The sequence below is a fragment of the Ciconia boyciana genome, chromosome 12 (genome assembly GCF_034638445.1).
Source record: "Ciconia boyciana chromosome 12, ASM3463844v1, whole genome shotgun sequence".
Lineage (NCBI taxonomy): Eukaryota > Metazoa > Chordata > Aves > Ciconiiformes > Ciconiidae > Ciconia > Ciconia boyciana.
In genome coordinates this window covers 15,066,812-15,090,531 of record NC_132945.1, presented here as the reverse complement: position 1 = coordinate 15,090,531, position 23,720 = coordinate 15,066,812, and the positions used below count along the sequence as shown (strand labels likewise).

At 39.1% G+C, this 23,720-nt stretch overlaps 1 protein-coding gene across 6 annotated transcripts in view; it reads right to left on the bottom strand.

Annotated features, from left to right (window-relative positions):
* Nucleotides 1-23,720, bottom strand: part of AFF2 (ALF transcription elongation factor 2) — a 347,838-nt gene that overhangs the window by 126,433 nt on the left and 197,685 nt on the right. For all 6 annotated transcript variants that reach the window (XM_072877471.1, XM_072877472.1, XM_072877473.1 and 3 more), the window contains 3 exons: nucleotides 8,748-8,834; nucleotides 5,972-6,008; nucleotides 5,671-5,722 (listed from right to left, as the gene is read on the bottom strand). In XM_072877471.1, coding sequence (XP_072733572.1) covers nucleotides 5,671-5,722; nucleotides 5,972-6,008; nucleotides 8,748-8,834 — 176 coding nt within the window. The remainder of the gene's footprint in view (nucleotides 1-5,670; nucleotides 5,723-5,971; nucleotides 6,009-8,747; nucleotides 8,835-23,720) is intronic.

Genomic DNA, 23,720 nt, shown 5'->3' with positions numbered 1-23,720 from the left:
TCCTACTTGAGAACAAAATATTTCAACTGCTACTCGTTAGTTAGGGCAAATAAATGTTGAATTCTTAATGGGAGGTTATACAGTATCAGAGGAAATTCAAATGGTTCAGCGCTCACTTGAGTTGCAATCAGCAGCCCTGGCAAGAATGCAGTTGGTTAGCTTGTTTCAGGCAGTCTTAAAGGCAGTAATTATATAAGTCTCTGATAGTCAAGAAAAATTATTCAACACTGAGCAGCAAAATATAAGAGAATTAATTTAGTTCTGTTCCCACAATCTTTTAAACTGATTTATAAACATGTCAGGAAAAAGAGATCATGGAAAAGAATGTATTAGGAAATAACTTTATTTTGACAGGGAGGTTAAACTGTATATGAGCCAGCTGAATAATGAAAACAAATTAAAAGTCTAATTTAGAAATTATTTTGAATAATGGGCTTATCTTCAAGGATACAGGGCTTTTAATTACGACACCGGACTTTAACGTAGTTCACAGCAGCTGAAATATTTTGCAAATTTGCTTCTATAGGCAACTGTCCATATGAAATGCTTGTATGTTTTAGTCCCAGTTACTTAGTACTTTGCTCAAAAGGAAAAGCCTGCAGCAGTGAGGAACAAAGTGATACAATCTTGACTGACTATCATTGCTCCAAACCCAAGAACTTAGGAGGCAAAAGGATGCAAAGTAAACTTCGAACTAACAAAACAAAACAGTAAGTATGAAAGATGAATGACATCTTATCAAAATAGACCCTCTATTTTCATTTGCTATTTGTCCCTTTAATATGGTGCACTGGAGCTCTCTAAAGATTAATGGAGTTCCAATTACATGCCACTGTTGTTTCACTTATCATAATTTGTACATGGCAGTGTAAATCCCTTGTATTCATGACTTTCCCAGTTTACCCAGAGGGAATATCTTTGGAACTTTCTACTTCTAACAAACAGGCAGTACTTAGTCTAATGATTAAAGCTTGCCACACTCGCTAAGTGAAAATGAATGTAAGCTATAAAAGAAAGCAGGCTATCAACACTGTGGGATCAATTGATGCTCTTATGCTTTGATATGATCGATTAAAAACTGTAATTAGAAATACTAAAATTTCAGCTTGTTCAGTGTATTACACCTGCGCTGGATTGTGACCGAACTCACATATAGAGTTGGATACGTAAATAGAAACCTTCTTCCTATTCCAGTTGGAGGTGAATTTTACATTTTTGGTTCATGTGATTGAACTGGAAATGATGCATCAACATTGAATGAATCCCAGATTTTAAAACTGATTCCTTTCAATATTAAGAATTCACCAGTGCTTCTTGATTTGAACTTTCTGAATAACAACATTACTTGTTGTCGCATTATCCAATACACAATCCTTGTTGTAAAATCCTCTTGATGCCTGATTACTCTTAATAAGGACCTCATGCTGGTTCATTTCAAACCGTGAATTACCTTTAATTCATAGCTTGAACATGCTGCCAAATTTTGTTTTCCAGGCTCCCAGGTGGCTGTCCCTGACACAGTGGAGAACCTCCAAAAAGCCATTAGATACTTATGAAAAGTAGATAGATGTCAAGAAGCGCATTTCCATTTTCAAACAGGCTTCCATAAGTATTATGATAATCTTTGGGATTAAAAAAGTACTGGTATTTACTGAAATTTTTTTAGAACCGTGAAGTGAAATCTTGGCCCAACCGAAACCAATGGTGAACTGCCTTTGAAAAATCCTTGACGAAATACCACATAAAGAGTTTCAGCTGCTTGTTTTGGTTTTGAGCCCACTGTATTTAGCTGTTCTCGAGCCCCCACAGGTTGTGTATCCTTAAGTACGATGGATAACAAAGACTCTATAAAGGTAAAATAGGTTGGTTTTGACTGATCCATAAAAATTTGCTGCTCTAAGTTTTTAAATGGTTTCCGGTAGTTCACTGAGCCCATGAGAAGGGCCTTTTAATACTGTATTAATACAGTAAGTATAGGAAGTAATTTTATGACGGGGAAGAATACCATTATGATTACATTCTTCTTTTTAGCTAGGCTTTTATGGAAACTACCCAAGACTACTCTGCAGTATGATTTCGAAACACAGGATGTGCTTGATTAAAAAGGTTCTGGGTAATTTCCAACTGGACAGAGGCCAAATGCTAACAACCAAAACAGAACAAAAGGACTGGATGTTCGAGGATGACATACTTGCAATGGTAATTATATAACAGAAACCTAAGTTGCGAGCTGAGTTCGTACCCTCAAATTCATGGAAGTTGACAGAAAATCCTTCTCAGTGCAATTGGTTGCACCTTATCTGTTCCTGCTTACTATGCTTCATAATAAAATAACCAGAGTAGACTGGCTGAAAACTGACTGCACAATACCCAATGGAGATTTACAGTGAATTTGAAATTAAAAAAAAGGGAAGCCAAGTGCCGTAGGTTTACATAGCCTAATTTCAGCTATAAAAATTCACCACAGTATACACACACACATGCACATCAGTGTGCAAAATTTCATTGTCAAGATTTTTGAGTAGAAATTAGGATCTGAGGTTAGTTACATGTACACATACTCATGTACAACATAGGTGCAGAATTCAGACACAATCCCAGCTATGCTACCTTCTATTTTACCTGCTGCAAAGCATTGGGGATTGGGTTTCTCCAGCATGTGGATGTAATAAAGTACATTGAAATAGTATAAAAAGGATGAACTTCGTATTTCAGAAAGCTTTACTTAGACAAGAAGTCATGCATCTTGCATCCCCCTACAAAAGCAAGACATTGGTCAATTAATCTATCTTGCAGTATGTTGCCTCCATTCTTCCCCCTAGAAGCACACACCTGAAAGGTGATTTTGCAAAGACCATACATCCCTTTGGCCTGATCTTCCATGATGCCAATGTTTCCACACCTGAATTCTGTAACGACATACAGGCAGCTTGGCTGCTGGAGCAGAATACACCATCGTGAAGGTATCTTTGTTCTGCATGTATTGGTCAGCTAGTCATGGTATAACTCAGCGATACAGTGAATGCAAGCGCATTACTACCAATTCCTATGGATTTTTAATAAAGCCAATGGAATCTATATGACTGTCACTAGGACCAATGCAAATGGAAAATATAAGTTCACTTGAATTGCATAGAAACTTAAAAAAAACAGGGAATATCTAGAAACATGTCCAGGTTAAAAGGTCCCTAACAAAGCATACAGATGATCAAACCCAAATTCAGTCAGAATTGATCAAACTGAAATACAGATAACAGATCCCATTGACAAAATATATAAGGAATTGGTGGGGGATACAGCTTTGAAGTCAGTAAGGTCATGCTGTGTGGTTGACAGTGTAGCAACAAATGTTACTGGGGATAAGTTGGACTGTAATTTCACCCATACACTCCAATATCCCTGAAACGGACCAGTGTTAGAAAGATTAAATCCTTCTTAATACAACTGCAATCTGATAAATACTAAAACACACAATGACTGCAGGAGCTGTCAATCTATCAGGGTTTATTTGGATCACCCTATCCAGCTCTACTTGATACCGTTACGTCTTTCTGCACCGCTCTCTGCTTTAATTTCATTATGTCCTCAAGTACTGTAATTCCCAGTGAAAGTGGTGGGAACTGCACACGCAGATCTAAAGAAACAAATTGGCCTCGTAATACCAAGTCTCACAGTGGACTGCCTTCTAACCTCCCAAAGCCCTATGGAAATTCTTAGATGCTGCCTTAACAATTTTTCTGCAGTAAAAGAGAAAAAGTGATAGTAATGGGTTAGCTGATCTTCATTTGGAAGCTAAAAATAAAAGTAGCTTTATTGCAGCTCTGATCTCTCATGTGTAAAATCTATCACCTACCATAAGAAGGCAGTTCATTGCAGCAGAAATCTGATTGATAGTCCTGGAACTTTAGATCAAGCAGCAGAACAGAGAGCAACTGGTTCATAAAACGTACTCAGTGTCTTCAGGTTTTATATCAGGCTTCCTATGGAGAGCTTTGGTCCCATTAAATGCACTATATACCACTGAGCTCTGAAGCACTGTTCTTTTGAAATTCAGCTTATAACTATAAACCATGATTGACAAATGTATTACTGTTGGTTACAAACTATTGAAATATTGTATTTTATGGTATACTCACTAAAATATTTTTCACAGTGGAATCCAAATACACTTGCTTTAGGAGAAAAATAATTTTAAGATGTAATAATATTTTTCTACTTTTTTTTTTTACTACGGAATGTGCTTGATGTTAGGTTTGGATCACTTAGATGTTCTGAAACATGAATGCACCCATTCTGTTACCAAGAACAGTGGCTAGATCCTTTAAAAAAAACAAGCCATTACTGGAAATGAAATAGCAAAGAGCAAAACCTAATTTGTTAGTAAGTTTCATAAATAAATGCTATTCATGCAAATTAATCTATTTATCATTAGCATTCCTATCCAGTTCTCATTCAATCCAAAGAAAAAAACATTTAATTTTAAAATTGAATTAGTCATTTAACCATAATTTTGTAAATCTTTACTCAACAAACTTTATTTGATTGAGTACTTCCATGACTTGAGTTTATGAGTAAAGAACTGGACCTTCAGAGCCTGGTGAGTACATAAATGGATTTGGCACCCACATCTAGTCTAGTCCCGCATCTCTTACATGGTCACAGACAGATCTCTGAACTCCAACAGGTCCTTTCCTGTACGCAAACTTGCACTAAGAATCCATATATTTAAATTAATTTTAAAAACCTATGTAGGTATCTCTGCATTGATTTTTCTTCCCCTATAGGGATTTACTTAAAATTATGTCCTTAGTAGATTAAGGGGAACCACCAGAATAATTTTGAAGTAATTTTAAATGAACATACTGCATTTACACAAATGTCAGTTAAGCTAGTGCAGTTCTGCATTCAATAGTTTAAAACACTTGAACACTAAAAAAAATAGCAGCTCTGAACTGAAATCAGACCCACACATTTTCATAAGTATAAAAACAACAACCTACTTTTCAAAGTTATTATTTCATTCCTGTTTGTAAATTACTTTGAGATCCTGGGGTAAAAGTAAAAAAACAGTTCAGTCTCAACTCACTGCTACATTATTGCAGCCTTACACCACAGAAGCACCAAAGAAAAATGGTTTTAACACAATGGAGAATTAGCTCTTCCACAATTTTCAACTGTCATATTTATAGATCATCTGTGATTTTCAGCTGTTTCAAAGCGTATGAAACTCAAGACCAGCTTTTCAACACCAGCTAGTAGAATCATTCCGTATGATGTGTTTTACTCTCTCTTGCTGTATGAATGTTAAAATTCCTGCATCATCTGTTCATTGGGTTGCATTTTCTATTGTAAGAGGCTTAGTATCTGATGAGAGAAGCATAAAAGTGATTTAATTTTGGCAAGCTGTACAACTAAGATCAGCATTATTTCTGCTTAATAAACTAATCTTTCACACATACCTCTGTTAGCTAATGCTTAAAAAGAAGAAACAGTAATAAGCACTGAAAACATAAAACTGGTTTATGGCTAATTTTTAAGGACTACTGAGAACACCTGAACACCAGGACAAGATTATGAGCAGAGCTAGATTTTAGTTACCTTTGGAGAAATAAGCTCATTCTTTATGATAAATTTAAAACGAGATTTAAAGCTGGAAATAATAATACTTACGACTTTTGTGGCACTGACTTAGTTGCAACTTTCCCTGCTGGATCACTCCACTCTGCAAACAAAGGAAACACATTTTCAAATGTCAAAAGATTACTGTAGAATTAAAATGCACCCAAAGCTGTCAGCCCATCTAATTATACTTGGTTTCACAACATGCCACAATGCATAACATGTAATAAAAAATGGAACTGATCTGCTTTAGTACCATAGAAATTAATTTTTTAGCCTTTGTTTTAATGATGTTAAGCAGGAAAAAAAATACCCAACCCTGACTGTTAGGACTAGGATGATAAAGACCTACTTTGTACATTGTATCCTGAGGTCAGATGTTGGGAGTCCTACAAAGAAGAACACACAAAATGTCAGTGTTAGTTAAATAAGGTGAAGAAGGTAAGATATATCTTAGCTTGCTAGATTAAGGGCACTGGCATTACACAAACAGGGAAGGAGATGGCACAGGGAAGGGATCATGTGATTGTTAAGGCAGCACCAGTGACATTAGTTTAAAAAAACATTAACTGTGGAGACAGAGCACCACTGAGGGACCCTTTCGCAGTTCAGACAAGAGCTTGTCCTCAGCTGCTGTAAATCTACATACCCCCTTTATGGAGACACTGCACAGATTTATACCCGCAGTGGTCCTAGCCTTTTCCAGGCTGGGCCATGGATGTATGTATGAGCCATCTATGATGTACAATTTAGACTGCAGCATGAATGCAACTATGCATTAAATTCAGCACCACTGCCGTTCTTTTTTTAATCTTACTGCTTGGAAATACAGTAACCTTTTATTGATAGTCACTGTTTTTATTTGGACTGTGACACACAGGATTTGATAAAGATGCAGGAAGCAGATCTTCATCTGATGGAAATTGGTCCAAATCCAATGAAATCAATGGAAGTATAACCACTTTAAACCAGCAAAGAATCTGGCTTGTAACACTGAGCATGCTAATGCTGGGATTCTTGTTGGCTCACAGTAACTAAGCTGCTTCCTTAATGTCACAGTGTTCTCTTGCTTAGTTTTTCTCTAGGCTTTATAGTCCACAGTGATTGTAATCAGCTTTCCTTCCAAGCAGAGTTTGATCATTTGAAATTAAAGTGTTATTTACAACCTCATCTTACAGCTAGGCACTACTTTGCTAGAAGTGTTAGTTCTGTAGGATGTTAAAGTCATTAAAGCCCTCACTGCACTTCCTCTTAGGGCATTACTAGTTCCTAATATTATACTGTGCTGTCAGTCAGTCCCTTGTGAAGTAAATCATGCCCTAAGAGTAAACATGGCACTTTAACTTTGAATGTCAGAGGGATAAATTGTTCTGATAAGTTCCGCCTTTTTTATCACACTTTTTTATATACATTTCTCATGAGGATACTTTTTTTTTAACAGTTAAATTGAGAACTTCTAATAGTGCCCGTCTCTGGTTTATATGGCTACACAATCTAGCCACATTAGGTCTAAGATCTATAATTTGGCTAGCTGTAATTGATTTAATGTGATGTTCTGAAGAGACATTTCTGTTGTATTTTTTCAAGTAAAACCAGCAAACTTGAAAACATTTATGCGCTTGCCTATTTCCTGAAATGCTAGCTCAAAAAAAAAAAAAATAATCTAATTTATATATTGTATTGAAGTTATATGGTCAAGAATTTTAGGATCAACTTTTTACGTGCCCAGAAATTAACTTTGATGTGGATCTTAAAAGTTCAAAGAAAACTTAATAGAAACAGAAAAGCAAAACAAAATTTTAGCTTCTCTGAACCTATTCTTATACTGCTGCCAATAGAGATAGCAGCAGTCTGCAGGACTTAGACCAGTTTCTGTAGGGCCCATCAAAAAGAGAGCACTAAATTAAGAGATGGTATAAATTAAAAAAAATACAGCTTCCAGTGGGCAAAAACCTCTACTCTCACTGTATTCACACAGGTCAGACTTCAGTTTCACCAACTGACTGCAACCCCATTTGCAATGAGGATTATACTCTTGCATGATTATGACCTCTGATGCTTAATGCTGCAGCAGTTAACTGCAGCGACAATGGCAGTGCTAGAGCAGTAACAATCACATTCCATTAAAATAAGGCATTCTGGGCGCTGGCTTTGTTTTTTAAGGAGTCACAGATACCGCTAATTTCCAATTAAGTATGGTGGCTGCATTTCAGACAGGGGAATATCTGCCAAATAGATAAAATCAGTAAGAGAAAAATCACATTCCAGCTTCTAAAACAGGATCTGATTGCTTGAACCATGATGTAAAGCAGTACCAGTTTTATAAGCTATTTTCCAAGGTCCTGCCTTTAGAAACTTTTATGTAGCTCCATGTCAGACTGGTGTAGATTTCCCACCCTGGGGAAGTTCTCCCCTTCCCAAACATCATCAGCTCACAGTTGTTCAGGTCCCAGCAAAAGATACCTCCGGCAATAATTGCCCTGGGTACGAGATCGATCTCCAACAGTGCTACCAAAATCATTGCTAGAAGGCAACAACGGAATCTGGGCTAAAGGCATGTTCAAATCATACAACTTAACAATTCACTGCGTATTACGTGAACTGCAGGTACTCTCCAGGCATATGCTTTTGACGTGGCAAGTGCTGGGTGCGTACTTTTAACAAGGCCAATACTGAGGATTGCACTGGGCAACTTCACGTGCCCTTGGAGTGTGCGCACAGACAGATCCCACGGCACTGTTCACATGCAGGAACATCTTAAGTCACCGTAATATGACCATGCAGCCTAAACCTCATCATGCAATCAATCACTAAGTAGAAACAAATGACCATTTCAGCCATTGCGTTGCACAAATAGCAATGGAAGAAAAACAAAGAAATAAAATGTATTGTACTTGATGGAGAAAGACTTATAACAACAGAGATAAAGTTCATTTTGCCTCCTCTGTAACTTCTGCAGCTTTAAATAAGCAGCCCTACTAGTAACAACAGTCTGATTGGGAATTTCCAACTAAAAATAGTCTTAGAAATTTTTTAAAATGGAACCAATTACAAAAATAAACTCTCCAGCGAAGAACACTCAACAGAACAGAATGTTAATCAGGTCACTGGTAATAGCCTACTTGTACCTTGCTTGGGATAGAAAACTTGGTCTGCTCAGCCTTGCCAGGAGTGTGAATAGCTGTAAGAGGAGGAGGCCAGGAATGGGTCATCTCCTAGGGAAGAAAAAAAACATGTTTTTGAAAACAAATTCATGTACATAAAGAAGAAAGAGAGGAAAAAATGATCATGTGTTCTCCACTGAGCCTGGAGATGCAATTCCTTAAGGAAGCATCACCTCCCATCCTTATGTGGTAGATGAACACCTTAACTACCCAACAGGCAGCACTTCCTGAGAACAAGGGTGAGGACAGGTTTTACTCTTGAAAATTTTGACCATCTGTGTCTTCATCAGGTGGCAGCTGACTCCACGTCTGTGGTCAGCCTGTCAAGCTGTATGAATGAAGCCATATCACAGGTACAGAACAGGGTTGTACCTGCAAAGCCCAAGCAGGAAGGGGATCCCTCCTGTATTGCACTGGATGCAACCCTATAGAGGATTGCATGGTGGCAAAATGCAACCCTATTCAAGATTTCTTAGTGGCAAAATAAACCAGAGGCAGGTCTAGAAAAAGCTGGAGCGGGCTTGCAGCATGAATGCCTGGTGTACAAGAGAGCGGTGACAGTGTCCTATGCACCAAAGCATCTTCTCATAGCGCTAGCCATCGGCTTTTACTGTGGTATGCAGTGTCACAGCATCAGAGCACTATTGATTCCATTTTAAAATGAGGGACTGAGAGATTAGGTGATTTGCCTGGGGTTACACAGAAAGCCCATACTTAACTAGGAAATCCAAGTCTCTGGTGAAGACCTGCCTACCAAACCATCTAAGCAACACGCTCATTTTCTGTATCAGTATGTTAATTCATTTGTACACACATGTTCCAACTATCTACAAAGAAATCACCCAAGTGCCCATGGCTATGAAATACAAGCAGAAGAGACAGTGCACGCCCTGCTTTTTCATACTGAGGCCTAGAACCGCCGCCCCACTGAGCTTGGTGGGAGCAGACTGGGGCTTGTGTTCAGAGAAGGGGGAAAAATCAGTAAAACAGAGAAACTACAAAAGTGTTGTTTTAGGCAGAGCTTGTAAATGCCCTTGTAATGAGTGTGTTTTATGGTAGATACTGCTCCATTCTCTCTTATCTTTGTTTTTAATTTAATAAATATTCAGAAAGGCAGTAATACTTGTCTCCAGCAATCTGTTATATCTGTGTCTTGGTTGTTTTTCTTTGCCTACAAAGCTCAGAAAGGATTCTTTCTTGAGACAAGGGAGACACAGAGCAAAAGAGGGTCTGATCTAGGAAATTTTGCGTGTAATGGCCATAATCCTGACTGCAGTAAACTAAACTTCCCAGCTGCTATTTCACACTGGGCAAGCCCAGGGCCAGTCACAGCAAAGCTTCTGAACATACCAGTTTCTGTAGGCAACATGACAACCACTGCAAACGCTCCACAAATAAAAATATAACGTAATACCATTAATTAAAGAAAATATAACTGTTGTCAAAAGGCCAGTGTAGCGGCTGCATTTGGGCTAAAGACATGGCCTGGGCAGCTACAGCTGGATGCTAATGTATAATTCACTGAAGATACAGCCAGGAAGTTTCAGGTGTCCAGTTGTCCCTCACAAATCATGTGTCATACAGGTTAGGAGAGAGAAAGGAAAGCTATGCAGCATGGTCCTCAGTTAATGGGACAGGTGGACATGTAAACTTCCCCCACGCTCCTGTTAGGCACTGGTATTTTATTGTAGCCCATCAAATTTCCACCCTTAGCAATGCTGCTACTGGAGCAAGGTCTGGTTGAGCCCCACAAGGGACAGAGCCCAGGAATGACCACCATGGAGAGAAGCCCTCACCTGGTCCTGGCAGAGGCAGGAGGGCAGGGTTGGTCTGGCAGGCTGGCCCCACTGGGCTCTGCCACTCTGCTTCCCCAGCGTAGCGCACCGTGGACACGCTTGTGGCTTATGTAGAGGGCCACATATCTACAGACAGTGCAGCCTGGGGCCAAGCTTTGCCAGTTCCTTGTGCAGATGACTGAGGAACGGGGGGGGTGCACATGTCTCTGCAGTCCTGAAAGAGTTTCTGCCTGTGGAGCTCAGGGCCTGTTTTCATTGCACAAAGCCCAAACGGTGGCCATGAGGAAAGAGACAGCTTGTGAACAGCTCATCCCTCCCGGTGGGTGAGGCTGCGGCAGCTCAGTGCAATGACAAGAAGCACACTATTATATTGCACTGATTGTTTGACCTCTGCCCAGAGGAAGGCAGAAAAAGATTTAAGCATCCGGTGAACTTTTCTGTGAGATAATATAATCCAAATCCTGCATGCCTCTGCCAAATCCTATGCCATAGAGGTTGCTTTGTGGCAAATCTCTTCATAGCAAAATGATGAAACAGAGACTATATCACATAATTTAAAGAGGGACAGGCAGCCTGATTGAAGGCAGAAATGAAGCATATTCTAGAACTGCAATTATAGGCTTGACCTCAGTCTCTTCCTGCCCATGCATAAAAGGCTGGACAGAGAGCCTAGGATTCATGGGAAGGTGATGCCAGCAAGTATTTCAGAATATTCACTGCCAAAAGACATCTAGTGTCCACTGTGTACCAACGTGGTGGGCCGAAGTGTAAGCAAATCTAGTCATCTTCCTGTTAGGGGACACCTCAACATACAACAGCAGAAAAAGGAAAAATGAGTCTGCTATTATTTGAGGAAATTCAGTTACAAGGTAAGAAATCCTGACTCCACCGAGGTCAGAGGCAAAAGTCAACTTCAGTGAGGTTAGGACTATCCAATCTGTATGTTTACAGAGTGACCTTGTGAGCATCAAGGTCTATTGCAAAGGTACAAGCTAGCTACATTGAAGCATTTCACTTCAATTACCACTGTAATAAAAATTATTGGATAGAAAATTCCAGATAGGATCACCCATGCAAAACAACACAAGTATTTAAAGCTCAGCATATAAACAAACACTGTGTGTGGAAGTGGTGAGGATGTATATAGTTACTTAAAGAAACATACCTACACCTACCTACAGACAGGTGCCACAGCACCGCTGACCAAAGAACCTTGAATGATCATAGAGAAAGTTTTGAGTTCACTCATCTGAAAAATGTCACTGCAAAATGTATGGGCAGCAACCCCACACTGACCACCACACAGCTGCATATTATACTCACGCAGAGCACTACTGAGCTACAGAATGACATACAAAAATGGCACTGCACTGTTTCCAGTGAAGGGTCAAAACCCCAACCCTGCATCCTGCAGAGATGTGACCGTCTGCTTAACTCTCTCCTACCCTGTTCCTTAAGCACATGCACATTACTTTGGAAAATCAGAAGAAAGGATGTCATTTGTTTAATCATCCACATGACTTCACTATTCTTTGCTATGCCCCAATTTCTTTTGGAGGTCCCTCATCTTTAAGTACTCACTAAGCTCTATTTTGTTTAACTTGTGAAATCTGATATATCTACCTTCTAATACATTATGACTATAAAGAACCACCCAGACAGTGTGTGTGTTGTGTATGCATCCATTAAGATGTATATATAAACACCTTAGTTTATATATACAACTTATATATGGGAAAGTAGGCAGGGAATTGCATTCATATTTTTTTCCAGGAAAAATTAAAAAACTTTAATCAATCCAAATTTGGAAGTATTTAGAAATTCCTGGAAGTAACAATAATAAAACCGAGCATATGAAATGCTTTAAAGAGGAATTTAATGGAAACAAAGTAATCCCACAAAATTGAGTTAGGATTTATTTTCACATGGTTTGGACTTAAAATAATTCCAGAATCATGTTAACTGTTGGAGTGGGCAGATGACTGCTATGGAAGCATGCATTTTTTTATAGACCTGGAGATTAAATGAGAAAGTAAACCTGCACAGTTTGTTGGCTTAAAAGTCACTGTGGTCCTCTGATGTAGTAACATCAAGCATCCTCCTTTCTGAAAATTATTTAAACATTGTTTTAATTGACTCCATGTGCTCTATTTATTAGAGCTAGGCACGCTCGTCTCTTCAGCTAAGTCTGCTTTTTTCAGCTATAAAAGCCCTCAGGTAAGTAACTAAGAAGGACACATGCAGACGCGATGTAATGAATCACCAAAAATACAAATACCCCAAGCAAACTTTTTAAGGGCTGCAGAGGTACAAGGCCAAATCACAATCTAACTGGAAGGAGAGGACTGGGGAAGGATTTAAACTTGCAAGTTTCTAAGGAAAAGGTCAGAGTGAGAGAATTGAGTACAGGGGATATGGGGCAGATGGTAAATAGCTTTACAAAACCAGTCCCTAAAATTAATAGCTGCCTTCAAGATTTATTTCCTTTCTCTGTATTTCATTTTTCCATCATTTCCTTCTTGTTCCAAAGAAAGTGTGCAGTGTTTTTAAATACAGATAAAAGCACTGAGCCAGGCTCTAAGAGGTCATTATGGAAAAAAGCAGCTAGACTGTGTACTCTGCCTTCCTACTGAGGCAGCTTCCCTTCCTACAGTGCACTCTAAACTGCTTAGCCTGATCTAATTTGAAGTCTCCCAAGATATAGGGCTCATGCTACTTCCCTTGGGAGAATTGAGGGGAGATATGAGAACAGTCTTCAATTACAGAAAGAGCTGTTGCTAAAGGAGAGAATAATCTGTTCTCCTGTTTTATGGTGGATATGAACTTAAACTGCAGCCAGAAAGCTTCCAGTTAGACATAAGAAAAAGCTCTCTAATGGTAAGGACCGTGCAGCACTGAAACAGATTGCTCGCAGAGCTACACAGACTCCATCTTTGGAGGAACAGACTTAAGAACAGATTAGCACACATCAGTCAGGAATGGCTTAGGCACTACATTGGGACAGGGATGTGTAGTAGATTATGAGATTTCTAAGACCCTTCCCAGCCCTTTTTCTTGTTCTGTAGTTTGATAGATCTCTGTTGCCCAAACACTACCCTTCCTGCCTCTCTTGTGGATAGCAGAGCCACAAAAAGGCAGAAGAAGAAAGCAACAATCCTGGTGTTTTTCTTCTGTGGCATTAGAGTCCACAAAGGCAGTTTCAGGACCGACACTTTGCCCACATCATTAGAGGGCAGCCAGAGGAGCAGGAGGAGGAGCAGCCCTGCACACATTGCTAGCAATAAATGCAATCTGAGGCCACCACTGCTAAAGAGACCTTATCTGTGGTATTCTCTCTGTCAGCTGCCCTTCTCAGTCCTTTTAACTCTTAGCTAAATCTGTTGCTTTAAACTTTCTCCAATTTTTGGTTACACAGTATGTTAAAGTTGCATTCAGAAAAAATTAATATGTGATGAATAGATGTTCTAAGGTTATTACAAACTTGATGTTACAGCTGGTGCTAAGCAACCTACTGCCTTGATGATATAAAGATAACCAAGTGATTTACCATTTATTAAAGACTCTATTAATGATTTATTAATGTTTTATTAACTATTTATCAATGCAACCTTAATAAAAAGCATGTCTTGTTTCACAGTATCTTTCTGGTTTCTGCATTTATACAAACCTGATCAAACACTCTCTGCTAGGAAGCCAGTAATGCATGAGGAGCAGCCACATTTTATGTGTGTGATGCATGCTGAATTAAAAAACATCTCAACCTGTTTCATCTTTGGGAAAAAGGCTAAGGAAAGAATGAATATATAGATATATATTTATACATGTACAAGCAAATGACACTAAAGCCTAAAGGAACACAAAGACAACAAACGTACAGGTTGTTTTTCATTCATATTCCTTATGAAGGAATGGAAAATTTGCATGAGCAGTTGGGAATATCCTGACCAGTAATCTGGCTTGCTTTATACTGGGCCAAAGGCTTCCTGAGGAAGGGATTTTGATACATTGTCAGTATTGACAGGGACATAATAGATAAATTCATGGATAGGCATTTGATTATCATGTTTCAACACTTAAAAAAAATTTCAGCATCAAAGGGATACTACATCTTTTTTCCTGTAAGGAAAAAAAAACAAAAAAAAAAAACTTCTGTGATGGCCTGATGGCCTCCAAGAGAAAGTCAGTTTTCCTGGTATGAATGTTAAGGCAGGAAACTTTTTACTCATGCAAACTTTTTCGTGCAAATTTATTACCAGTGGCTAGTGGCCAGTACATATTTTTGGAAGAACAATGTGGTGGCATCTGCAATGATCCCTTTGTCATACTAGAATTTATCTTGCTAGTGTACCAAAAACTGCTAGAAAGCCATTTGGAAATACAGTACATACACACATGAGTTTATTATTGAAAAGCTAAGAGTTTATTTAAAAGTTTATTTTTTAGTTTATTTTTATTTAAAAAGCAACCACTTCCCTGACCATAATCTAAAAACACAGTGTTCACCTTGTGGGTTTTATCAATGACAACAAATAAGTTCCCTTTGCCCAACTGGGGAATGGGATGCAGTCCATATCCTCCCATGGTAAATTAATATTCCTTTCCGTATTAACAAGAAGGGGAAGGACAGAAAAAATTATATTCAGTGAAAATTAATATAGAAATTGCTTTAAAAGCCAATGGGGTTGACTATAAACTTTACAACATATGTTTTCCTTTCCTACTTTGTTAACATTTGGAAATCCACAAAGAAAGTGATAGCAATATGGACATTTTCTTTGTCTGTTGAGCTTCTCAATACTCTCTGACTCCCGTACACCTCACACTTTTCAATATATTTTCCTTATACCGTAGCTTTTATAACTAATAACACTCATATTCTTTGCTTAGAGCATTTAGAAGACAATAAAAAAATAGCAAATAATGACTGATGTACTTATTGCTCTAACCAATCTGCTGTATGTGAAGAAAAACAATGCTCCATTACAGTGAGAAGGTATCTCGGCTCAAGAGGCTGTTTTAGGAGGAGAGTAATGAAGCTATACCACATGAACCCACCACCGAATTTCCAATTTAACAAGTCCAACGCAATCCTAAAAGTAAACACAGCCTATGTAATAGTGTGTCTACACTGCCAAATGATTTAGCTCCCTGCTGGGTCCTGGGCCCCAAATGGTCCATGCTGTGCATATATATATAATAGTTCATTCCCAAGGTTCCTCTGTGAAACAGGTTGAATACTTCTCTCCAAGGTGGATGAGGATAATTTTCTTCAGGATCCACCTCAGGAAGATTATATGGTCAAAACCTGTCCTGAATGTGGCTCACACTGCCCAGGACAGTCCTTCAATTCAATCCCAAGCACATTTGGTGTCCTTGAGCACCTTCTCACGTGTTCTTGGCATTTGCAGGAACACGCAGCACAACCCCCTAAGGGTCCTACTACAGAAACATCATTATGGTGAACTGCAACAAAACAAGAGGTCTGTAGCAGCTGTATCCCTACTCTTGTCAGGCTTAGGTTATCTGTATGAGTAAAGTGCAGGAAGGACATGGGGGGTTCACAGAAGATAATTGGCAAAGTAGAATCACACAGTGTAAAAAATGAAACCGGACCTTACAGGAAGCACACGGGAGAGGTCTCCTGACAAGTTTTATATGATGAGACAGAATTACGAGTTCTGAGGAAAAGGGAGGCCTGAGAAATTGTGAAGTCAAAGGTAGATGCATTCTGCATGTATGAGTGCCTCTCTGACCCATGCTGTCTTTGTCTTAGACCATTCCCTAAGCTTTCTAGTGAAAGTCCAGGAGATAAGCAGGAGCCAGTGTTGTCTTTGTGACAAGCCATGAGCCTTCAGAGAGTCCAAAGACAGGCATGTACTGACCAGGAATAATGACACTGAGGTAACTCCACTTCCCATCCAAGAGAGGCAGGAGGCGTCTTCTCTACTTGCAGAATATGTGGGTTTTGTTAAGGATAGACCATAATGGTTGCATGCAAGGAGAGGATGATCAAAGCTTTGAAGTTTTGACAAGCACATGTGAGATGCTGGGTCATGTGAGGTATTCATATTTCCATATAACTGTTCTTCTGGACATACCTACTGATGGGTCAGGAACATGGAACTGCCAGAATGGGTCAGACTCGAGGTCCCGCTCATCTGGGATGCTGGTGGACAGTGGTCAGTGCTGTGTCTTTCACAGAGCACTTCAAGAACACCAGAGCAATCATGAGGGTAAAATCCTGATCCTCCATACTTACTAATTCTCAGCTGTGCTGAGATCCTATCTGTTTAATACTGCATCCAGAACTGGATATTCAGTTAACACCAGCTAACACCAGTTTTAGAGTCGTAAAAGTTAATGATATCCCCATAAGTATTCAGGTACATGCAGTCACGGGTACTTAAACCCACTTCCAGAAAGCTAGGGATCCTTCATCTGTCATTCTCGGTTACTAAACCGAGTGACTTTGCTGCCCAATGGCATGGGCATATTTGGCATGACTTTGCTGCCCAATACACAGTACCAGAGTCTTGCTGTGGACAGTATGGCGAATGCAATACCTCCTGTTCTTGGCAGCTTCTCATGCCCACTGAGATGCACAGCCATATCCCATTGATTTTATTTATTCAAAACGATACTTGTTGGTAACCATCTCCAGGGATGGCACATCTAATTTTCATGAGGGCCCCAAGAGATAGGAAGTATGCATTGAACTGTTAAATACAACATAACATCCTGGCAGTACAACAGTATAATATAAACAAAGGCACAATAAGTAATAAAAAGCTAATTCTTTCAAAAGTTACTAATACCAACATATAATTTCATCTCTGCAATTTAAAAAACATTGGCAACATTTCTCCAAGCAAATAAGCAACTGTGTTTTGAAACTATTCACTGCTGGCACTTGTTTAAGGGAATCTGGTAATTTGTTCCATCCATCCTGAGCTTCACAAGCAAAAAAGCATGTCTTGAATCGCCTGTTTTCTTCTCTGAAACTTAGGGTTCACACCAAGAGGAGAGCAGAACTATAATTTACAGTTACAAAACAAGACTGCACCTACCCTCAGGCACTCCACTGTGCAGATTTGTACAATACATTACACCATCTCCTTTACATTGCCAGATGTAATCAATTCATGGTTTTTTCATACAAAATACAACAGTGAATTATGTAGTCACATGACAAGACCTTATCCATGTAATTTATTACAAAATGCATTTAATTTCTGTAGCCACGTATGCCAACGTCATGAAAAAAGAAAATCTTCAAATTCAGTATCAGGCAAAATTAAATTACTAAACAACAAAACTTCTTGTTCTGTAGGCTTAGCACAGAAACTGTTTAAGTTTTACATTGTTTACTAAAGTTTTAGACCCATGTAACCAGCTTATAACCCACATCCTAACAATATGATGAAACTGAGTCTAAAAATCATCAGGAATTTGAAAGCATCAACTTGTGCCAGAAGACACCAGCTTTAGTCTTAAAACAGGAGCATCAATTATCTGAAATAGCATAGAGGGGGAAATTAAGAAACCAGGTTAGGCAACTTATTTGAGTTTAAAGCTGAATTCTTTTGCATAAACCATGATTTGCTTTCATTAAAATTGGACTCCAAGTTGTTACTCATCAAATCCAAGAAATGAAGCTACCACACACTGCTGTACAGTACGCATTGAAATCTTTTACAAAAGCTGTTTTTTTGCCTTCAAAACCAAGACTCTGCCAGATCTCTTTTATTCTGCTTACCACACAAGCAGTATTGCAGCATGGGTTTTCCTGAGTGGGTGTGCGAGGGTAGCATTTCCTTTTAATGTTGTGTTTCCCTCTTACATGGTCTCATCAACACCTCAACTGTAACGCCATTAATACAGTGGTCTGAGGCTGAAGCGAAGACACAGTGAACACCTAGAAAAGCTCAAACCTGCCCTTACAGAAGCTGTCCTTTTTCACCATTTCCTTTTCTTCATCTATGTGATGCTCTCCCTACCATGTGTCCCAGTTGAAAACTTGCGTCTCCCTTAGTGTATGAAGAATGCACTCTCCCCTACAGAGTATGATTATTGTCCCGGTGTCTACATCAGAGACTATGAATGCTTTGAGGGCAAAGACTGTCTCATTTTTTGTCTTATGCAATGCCTAGGGCAGCGGTGGAACTTCTGAATATTGGCTGGAAATTGGGAACAGTGAATATTGGCTGGAAAATCCTGGGTGGACAACATAGCCAGTTTGATCAGCAAGCCCTGGGTGGACAGAAAACTTCAAACTGAAGCCTGATCATCGGATCCTCTAATTTGGCACCCTGGTTTTTTGTAAGGTTAAAAGCTTAGCAAGTTTGCCAAAAACATACTATGGGTTCTGGCCTGTAACAGAAAGGTAGAGTCCTTGCCGCCTCTCACACTCAACCCTTTAATTCTTTTCTCTTACAGAAAGACCTAAGCAGCCACCTGAAACCCTATCATGCGACCTGGCATTTATTATAGTAATTTTAGCCTTTGGAAAAGAACAAACATTTCAGCCTGGATTTCCTTTTCCTCGCTTGTGCCTTGAAGCAGGTCTGTTCCTGCATCTGTGTGTCCTGTAAATCATGCCAACATTCCCCTTTGATCCACTCCTGCTAAGCTAACAGGTGTAGAAAAAATGGATGTATGTTACAGAAGATGTTTTGATACAACATATACTTTTTTGGCATGTCAGCCTTACCCAAATAAGCCAGTTTAAAGAGTAAAGGAAACCAAAGCCAAAACATGCTGAGGTCTTTTTGATCTCCCTTAAGGTATGGAGGCTTCAGAGTATTTCTGGTAGACAGATTCCCACTGTCACATGCATGCATTCGATTCCTCATTTCTCAGCTCGTTCTTTCTTACAAAGCTAGTAAGTCTGAAGTTGGAAACATTAAATACTCAGAACTGCCACTAAGATGTATGACAGCTGAGGATGTTTGGTCCCACACAGAGTGGTCCTAACATCTGAAATCACATGTTCAGACTATACACCAGATTAATATATCCTCCTCCCATGCCTGCATTTTTTAAAACCTTCTGACAACAAACTACATTGAAACAAACTAACTCCTAAAAACAGGGCAGAAAAAGGGCAAAGTCCATAACCTTCCTGTCTCCAAACACTACACTACTTTTTTTTTCCCCACAGGAAAACCAGTGAGTAGGACACAAAAGCCACAGCACTAAAATGCAGTAAGTTTGGTGCTCCAGCATTTAAAAATTATATATCTACATTACTAGACGATGACATGTATGTCTTTGTTGCTTCTAGATGACCAAAAAGGAATAGCAAACTGTTCATTAGTGTTCTAATAGTTTATCAGAGGTCATACGAGCAATCTGGAACAAACCTGGAGCAAGCCCAAGAAAAGACCACCCAGTAGACCCATGGCTGCTAGCTAGCTCTAAGCAGTTAGTCCTATTTGCAACTCCAGCTGGTGTCAAACACTGACAATTACCAGTTATCATACAAAGGCGAACTGGAATAAACCTGCCAAAGAATACTTTTTTATTTTTTTAAGTACAAAGTGCAATGTATTATCATGTTCAAGCAATTACCAAAAGGAGTTGTTGATCTCACTTTGCTGGAGAGATACAAAGGCTAGATGCAGTAACACGGCATTCTTTTTGAAGGGTAACTTGTGTTATAAGTGAAAGACACTATAAAATGACAATGCTGCTGTAAAGGAGACAGAATGATCCATTTAGTCAAATTCCCAGTCTAAGCCTTTTCAAAGAGCACAAGCAGTTAGTATAACATTCCTTAGGGTTCCTGTATCCTTTCAAACATGATAGCTTTCTTGTAGTTTACACTTATCATATTAAGAAAAATGGTAATGAGGAGATCATGACAACTTCTTTTAAAAGCAACAATGACTCAATTGCCAAGGAAAAAAGGAGTGATAACTATTTTCATGGAAAGAAGCCTCTAGTGAACGCCTCACTGTTGAAGCTGTGTTCTTTGTTTTTGTCTGAACTCAGGAATGACAAGGGGCTGCTCTTCAAAAAAATCTGAGCACCAGTTTTCATTTGATTGGTACAACACTCCTTTTTCAGATCAACTGGCAGCTCAGACCTCTTATTGAAAAGATTAGGGACTCAAGAGGTTAGAAATTATATAATACTGGAATAAGTGGGAAGGGACTAATTTGCTTGATTTAAAAAAAATAGAAAATCACTACTAGGCATGTTCTCCTACAAACCAAACACCAAGGTTTTTTTCTGAGGCTCAGAAGAATATTTTTAAAGGTTACGGTACCTTGGGGTACACAAACAACCTATTCTTTAGCAGGATATAGTCATGGCAAAGAAATTAATGGACTACAAAGCCCAAAGGGGCCTTTAACACTCAGTGCTTGTGCAATAAATTCCATCAGAAGATCTCAAAGCATTCGTCACAAGACATCAGTACCCGCCATTTTCCACCTTGGCTCCAGAGGTGAAATTTGGTCCATGCCTTAAATCACCCACTTAACCAGCAGCAAATGCAATGAACACTACCCTGCCCTTTTTTTTTCCTGTTAGCAACCCATGCAAGTCTCCTAAGTCCATGTGTGTCCATATTGTTCCTGTTTCACCCTGCAAAGTACTAGTAGGTATTATTTCCACCTCCCCCCAAAAATATTTGCTTAGATGTTGCACAGGAATAGAGGAAATATTTAAAGAAGAGCTGTAAACTGTTGAGAACAGGGTTTCCAGTGACACCCACACCAGAGCCCTCACCCTAGGAGCCCCGGGAAGCAATACAGTAACACTTGCAGCAGGTAGACTAAACAGTGCATGCAGAATGTTGAACAAACATAAATCTGGGCACTTAGGTCTGAACTTCAGAATCATGTTTGTAGTCAGTTTTTATCTCTTGCTTCTGAACAATGGTCAACAAACAATGCCTTGGACTAATAAAACCATCTTCCTTTCTAATGCTAAGGCCTGGCATTTTCTTCAGCTGACTTCTGCAAGGCTGGGTGCCTGTATGACTGCTTTTAAATCAAAAAGAAATGTGAGAAATTCCTTGGCAAAAAAAAAAAAAAAAAAGCATTCTGGTCAGATTTTCTAGTTATCCAAAGAAATTGTTACACAGCTGACATAAATCAATGTGGCAGGATCTACAGGCTAATTAAACAAATGTGACGATTTTACTGTGACAATTTGAAAATGCTCAGAAGTGCCTCCCATCCACAGCGTGCATTCTTCTCAAATGTGTATTAAAACCCAGGTACTGTATTAAGAAATTGAAAGGAACTTACATATTCGATAAAAAACACAATTATAAGCACAATTTGAAATATATGGCTAAAATAGATTGGAAGTTCATAAGGTTTCTCAGAACATTAAATTCAACTACACACTTTCTTTAAAGAAATGTTAGAAATTCTCTATAGAAATGGATAAGCCATAGTATGTAGTATAATTTTAAATATCTCATTGAGCCTTGCTTTTGCACAATTATAACACCAATAATTCCAGCTGAGGACCTCAATGCATTTTTGCTAGCAACTAATTTAACTTCGCAGCGCGATGGCAGTGTGGGTGAGGTTCTATTTCCCCATTTCATAGAAGGGACACGTGGAGCGAAGGGGCATCTCAAGGTTATACAGGAAGATTAAAAGTAGGATGTTTTATCTGAGTCTATGTATTCAAACATTTATTGAGAGGGTGTTCAAAGAGATGGGAAGATGGACCATATCAGTCATCTACTGGCAGGTGTGAAGTGGTGTATTCTGAAGACTTTGACAGCTGAAACAATCTCCACAGGTAAGAAGGAAGACACCTTCAGAAGGAGCTCCACTGACTATGCTGCATGAGAGTCTTAAAACCTACAGATCAATGGCAAGTAGCAAAGACATAAATTGCTCCCCCCCAAAGAGGCAGCCTCCAGAACTATTCTCCCTACAGAATGTGAAATAACTTGAACTTAAGACAGATGATGACTGCAAGACTGCCTTCCCATGTTAGGCTGCTTCCACAAACCCCATGGAGGCTGGCAAGGCTGACAGCCTGTCACCACATGGCTCCTCCAAAGGAAAAGTCCACCTGCTCGTCCAGGCGGTCTCTCAGGAAGAAATACTTCTTGGCCTGTAACTCAATTGGTGTCTGTATTCCTGCCTTAAGAAGAAGAGATTAGGAGTGCCTTGGGTTAAATTTAGACTGCAGTACATGAAGAAAATGGCAACAAATATTCCTGGTATCTGCTGTAACAGAACACTTCCACCCATTTCCTCTGAGAGCAACAATGAGATTCAAAGTTTTAACTTCAGGTTTACTCCAGGTGTCATCTTTGTTCTGCTTTCTTTACTTTCTTTCTAAGAGCACAAAAGCAGTGAAGCATCAAAGGTTGCAACATGGTGGGTACAGTTAAAGAGTGAAACTGAGCATGCCTCAAGTATCTGGCCCCTTTTAGGTCTGTTTTTTTTTTTTTCATTTCTCTAGTTCTTTCCTTAAATATATTTTTTTAACCATCAACCAATTTTTTTAGGTTTTGATTGTCATGGCCAGCTGAAACTTCAGAGGAGAATTGAGCTCTTGAAACTCTTTCTGAAGATTCATTTAGTTACATCGTCCAGCCCTTGGACACTTGTCTTCCCTTGGACACTGCAAGTCTGTCTAGCCTTTTCCTAGCTCTGTTTCTCTTGACTAACCACATATGGCCAACTTTTCCTTCATGAGTCCCACCAGCTTCTTCAGCAGTGCTGACTTATGCGGAGCCTTCCTACCAGGACTTAAAACCTGCAATATTTGCTCTCAGGGCTGCAAAAATGGAGCCCTTCTTTTTTGTGAGATAGAGCCACAGAAGATGCTACAGACTTCATCATTTCAAACCAGAATTGTTTCTAAAGCATGCATTCATTTCAGAAAGCCTAACTTGATTTTAATATGTTTTCAATGTCTTCATTCTGTGCCTAAAGCAATTTGTTATGTAGAGTACACGTTATTAATCTACTTAAATGAAAGGTAACATTGCTAGCAGTTTAAACACTCAATGCCCATATTTAACCATGTTTCATTTTGACAGGACAAGATGAAATAACAGAAATGATTAATCTGAGACCAGAGGAATATTCTACTACCTATATTTCAAAATAGGACTAGATTTTTTTGTTTAATACTTTGGCAGTAAGATGTGTAAGTG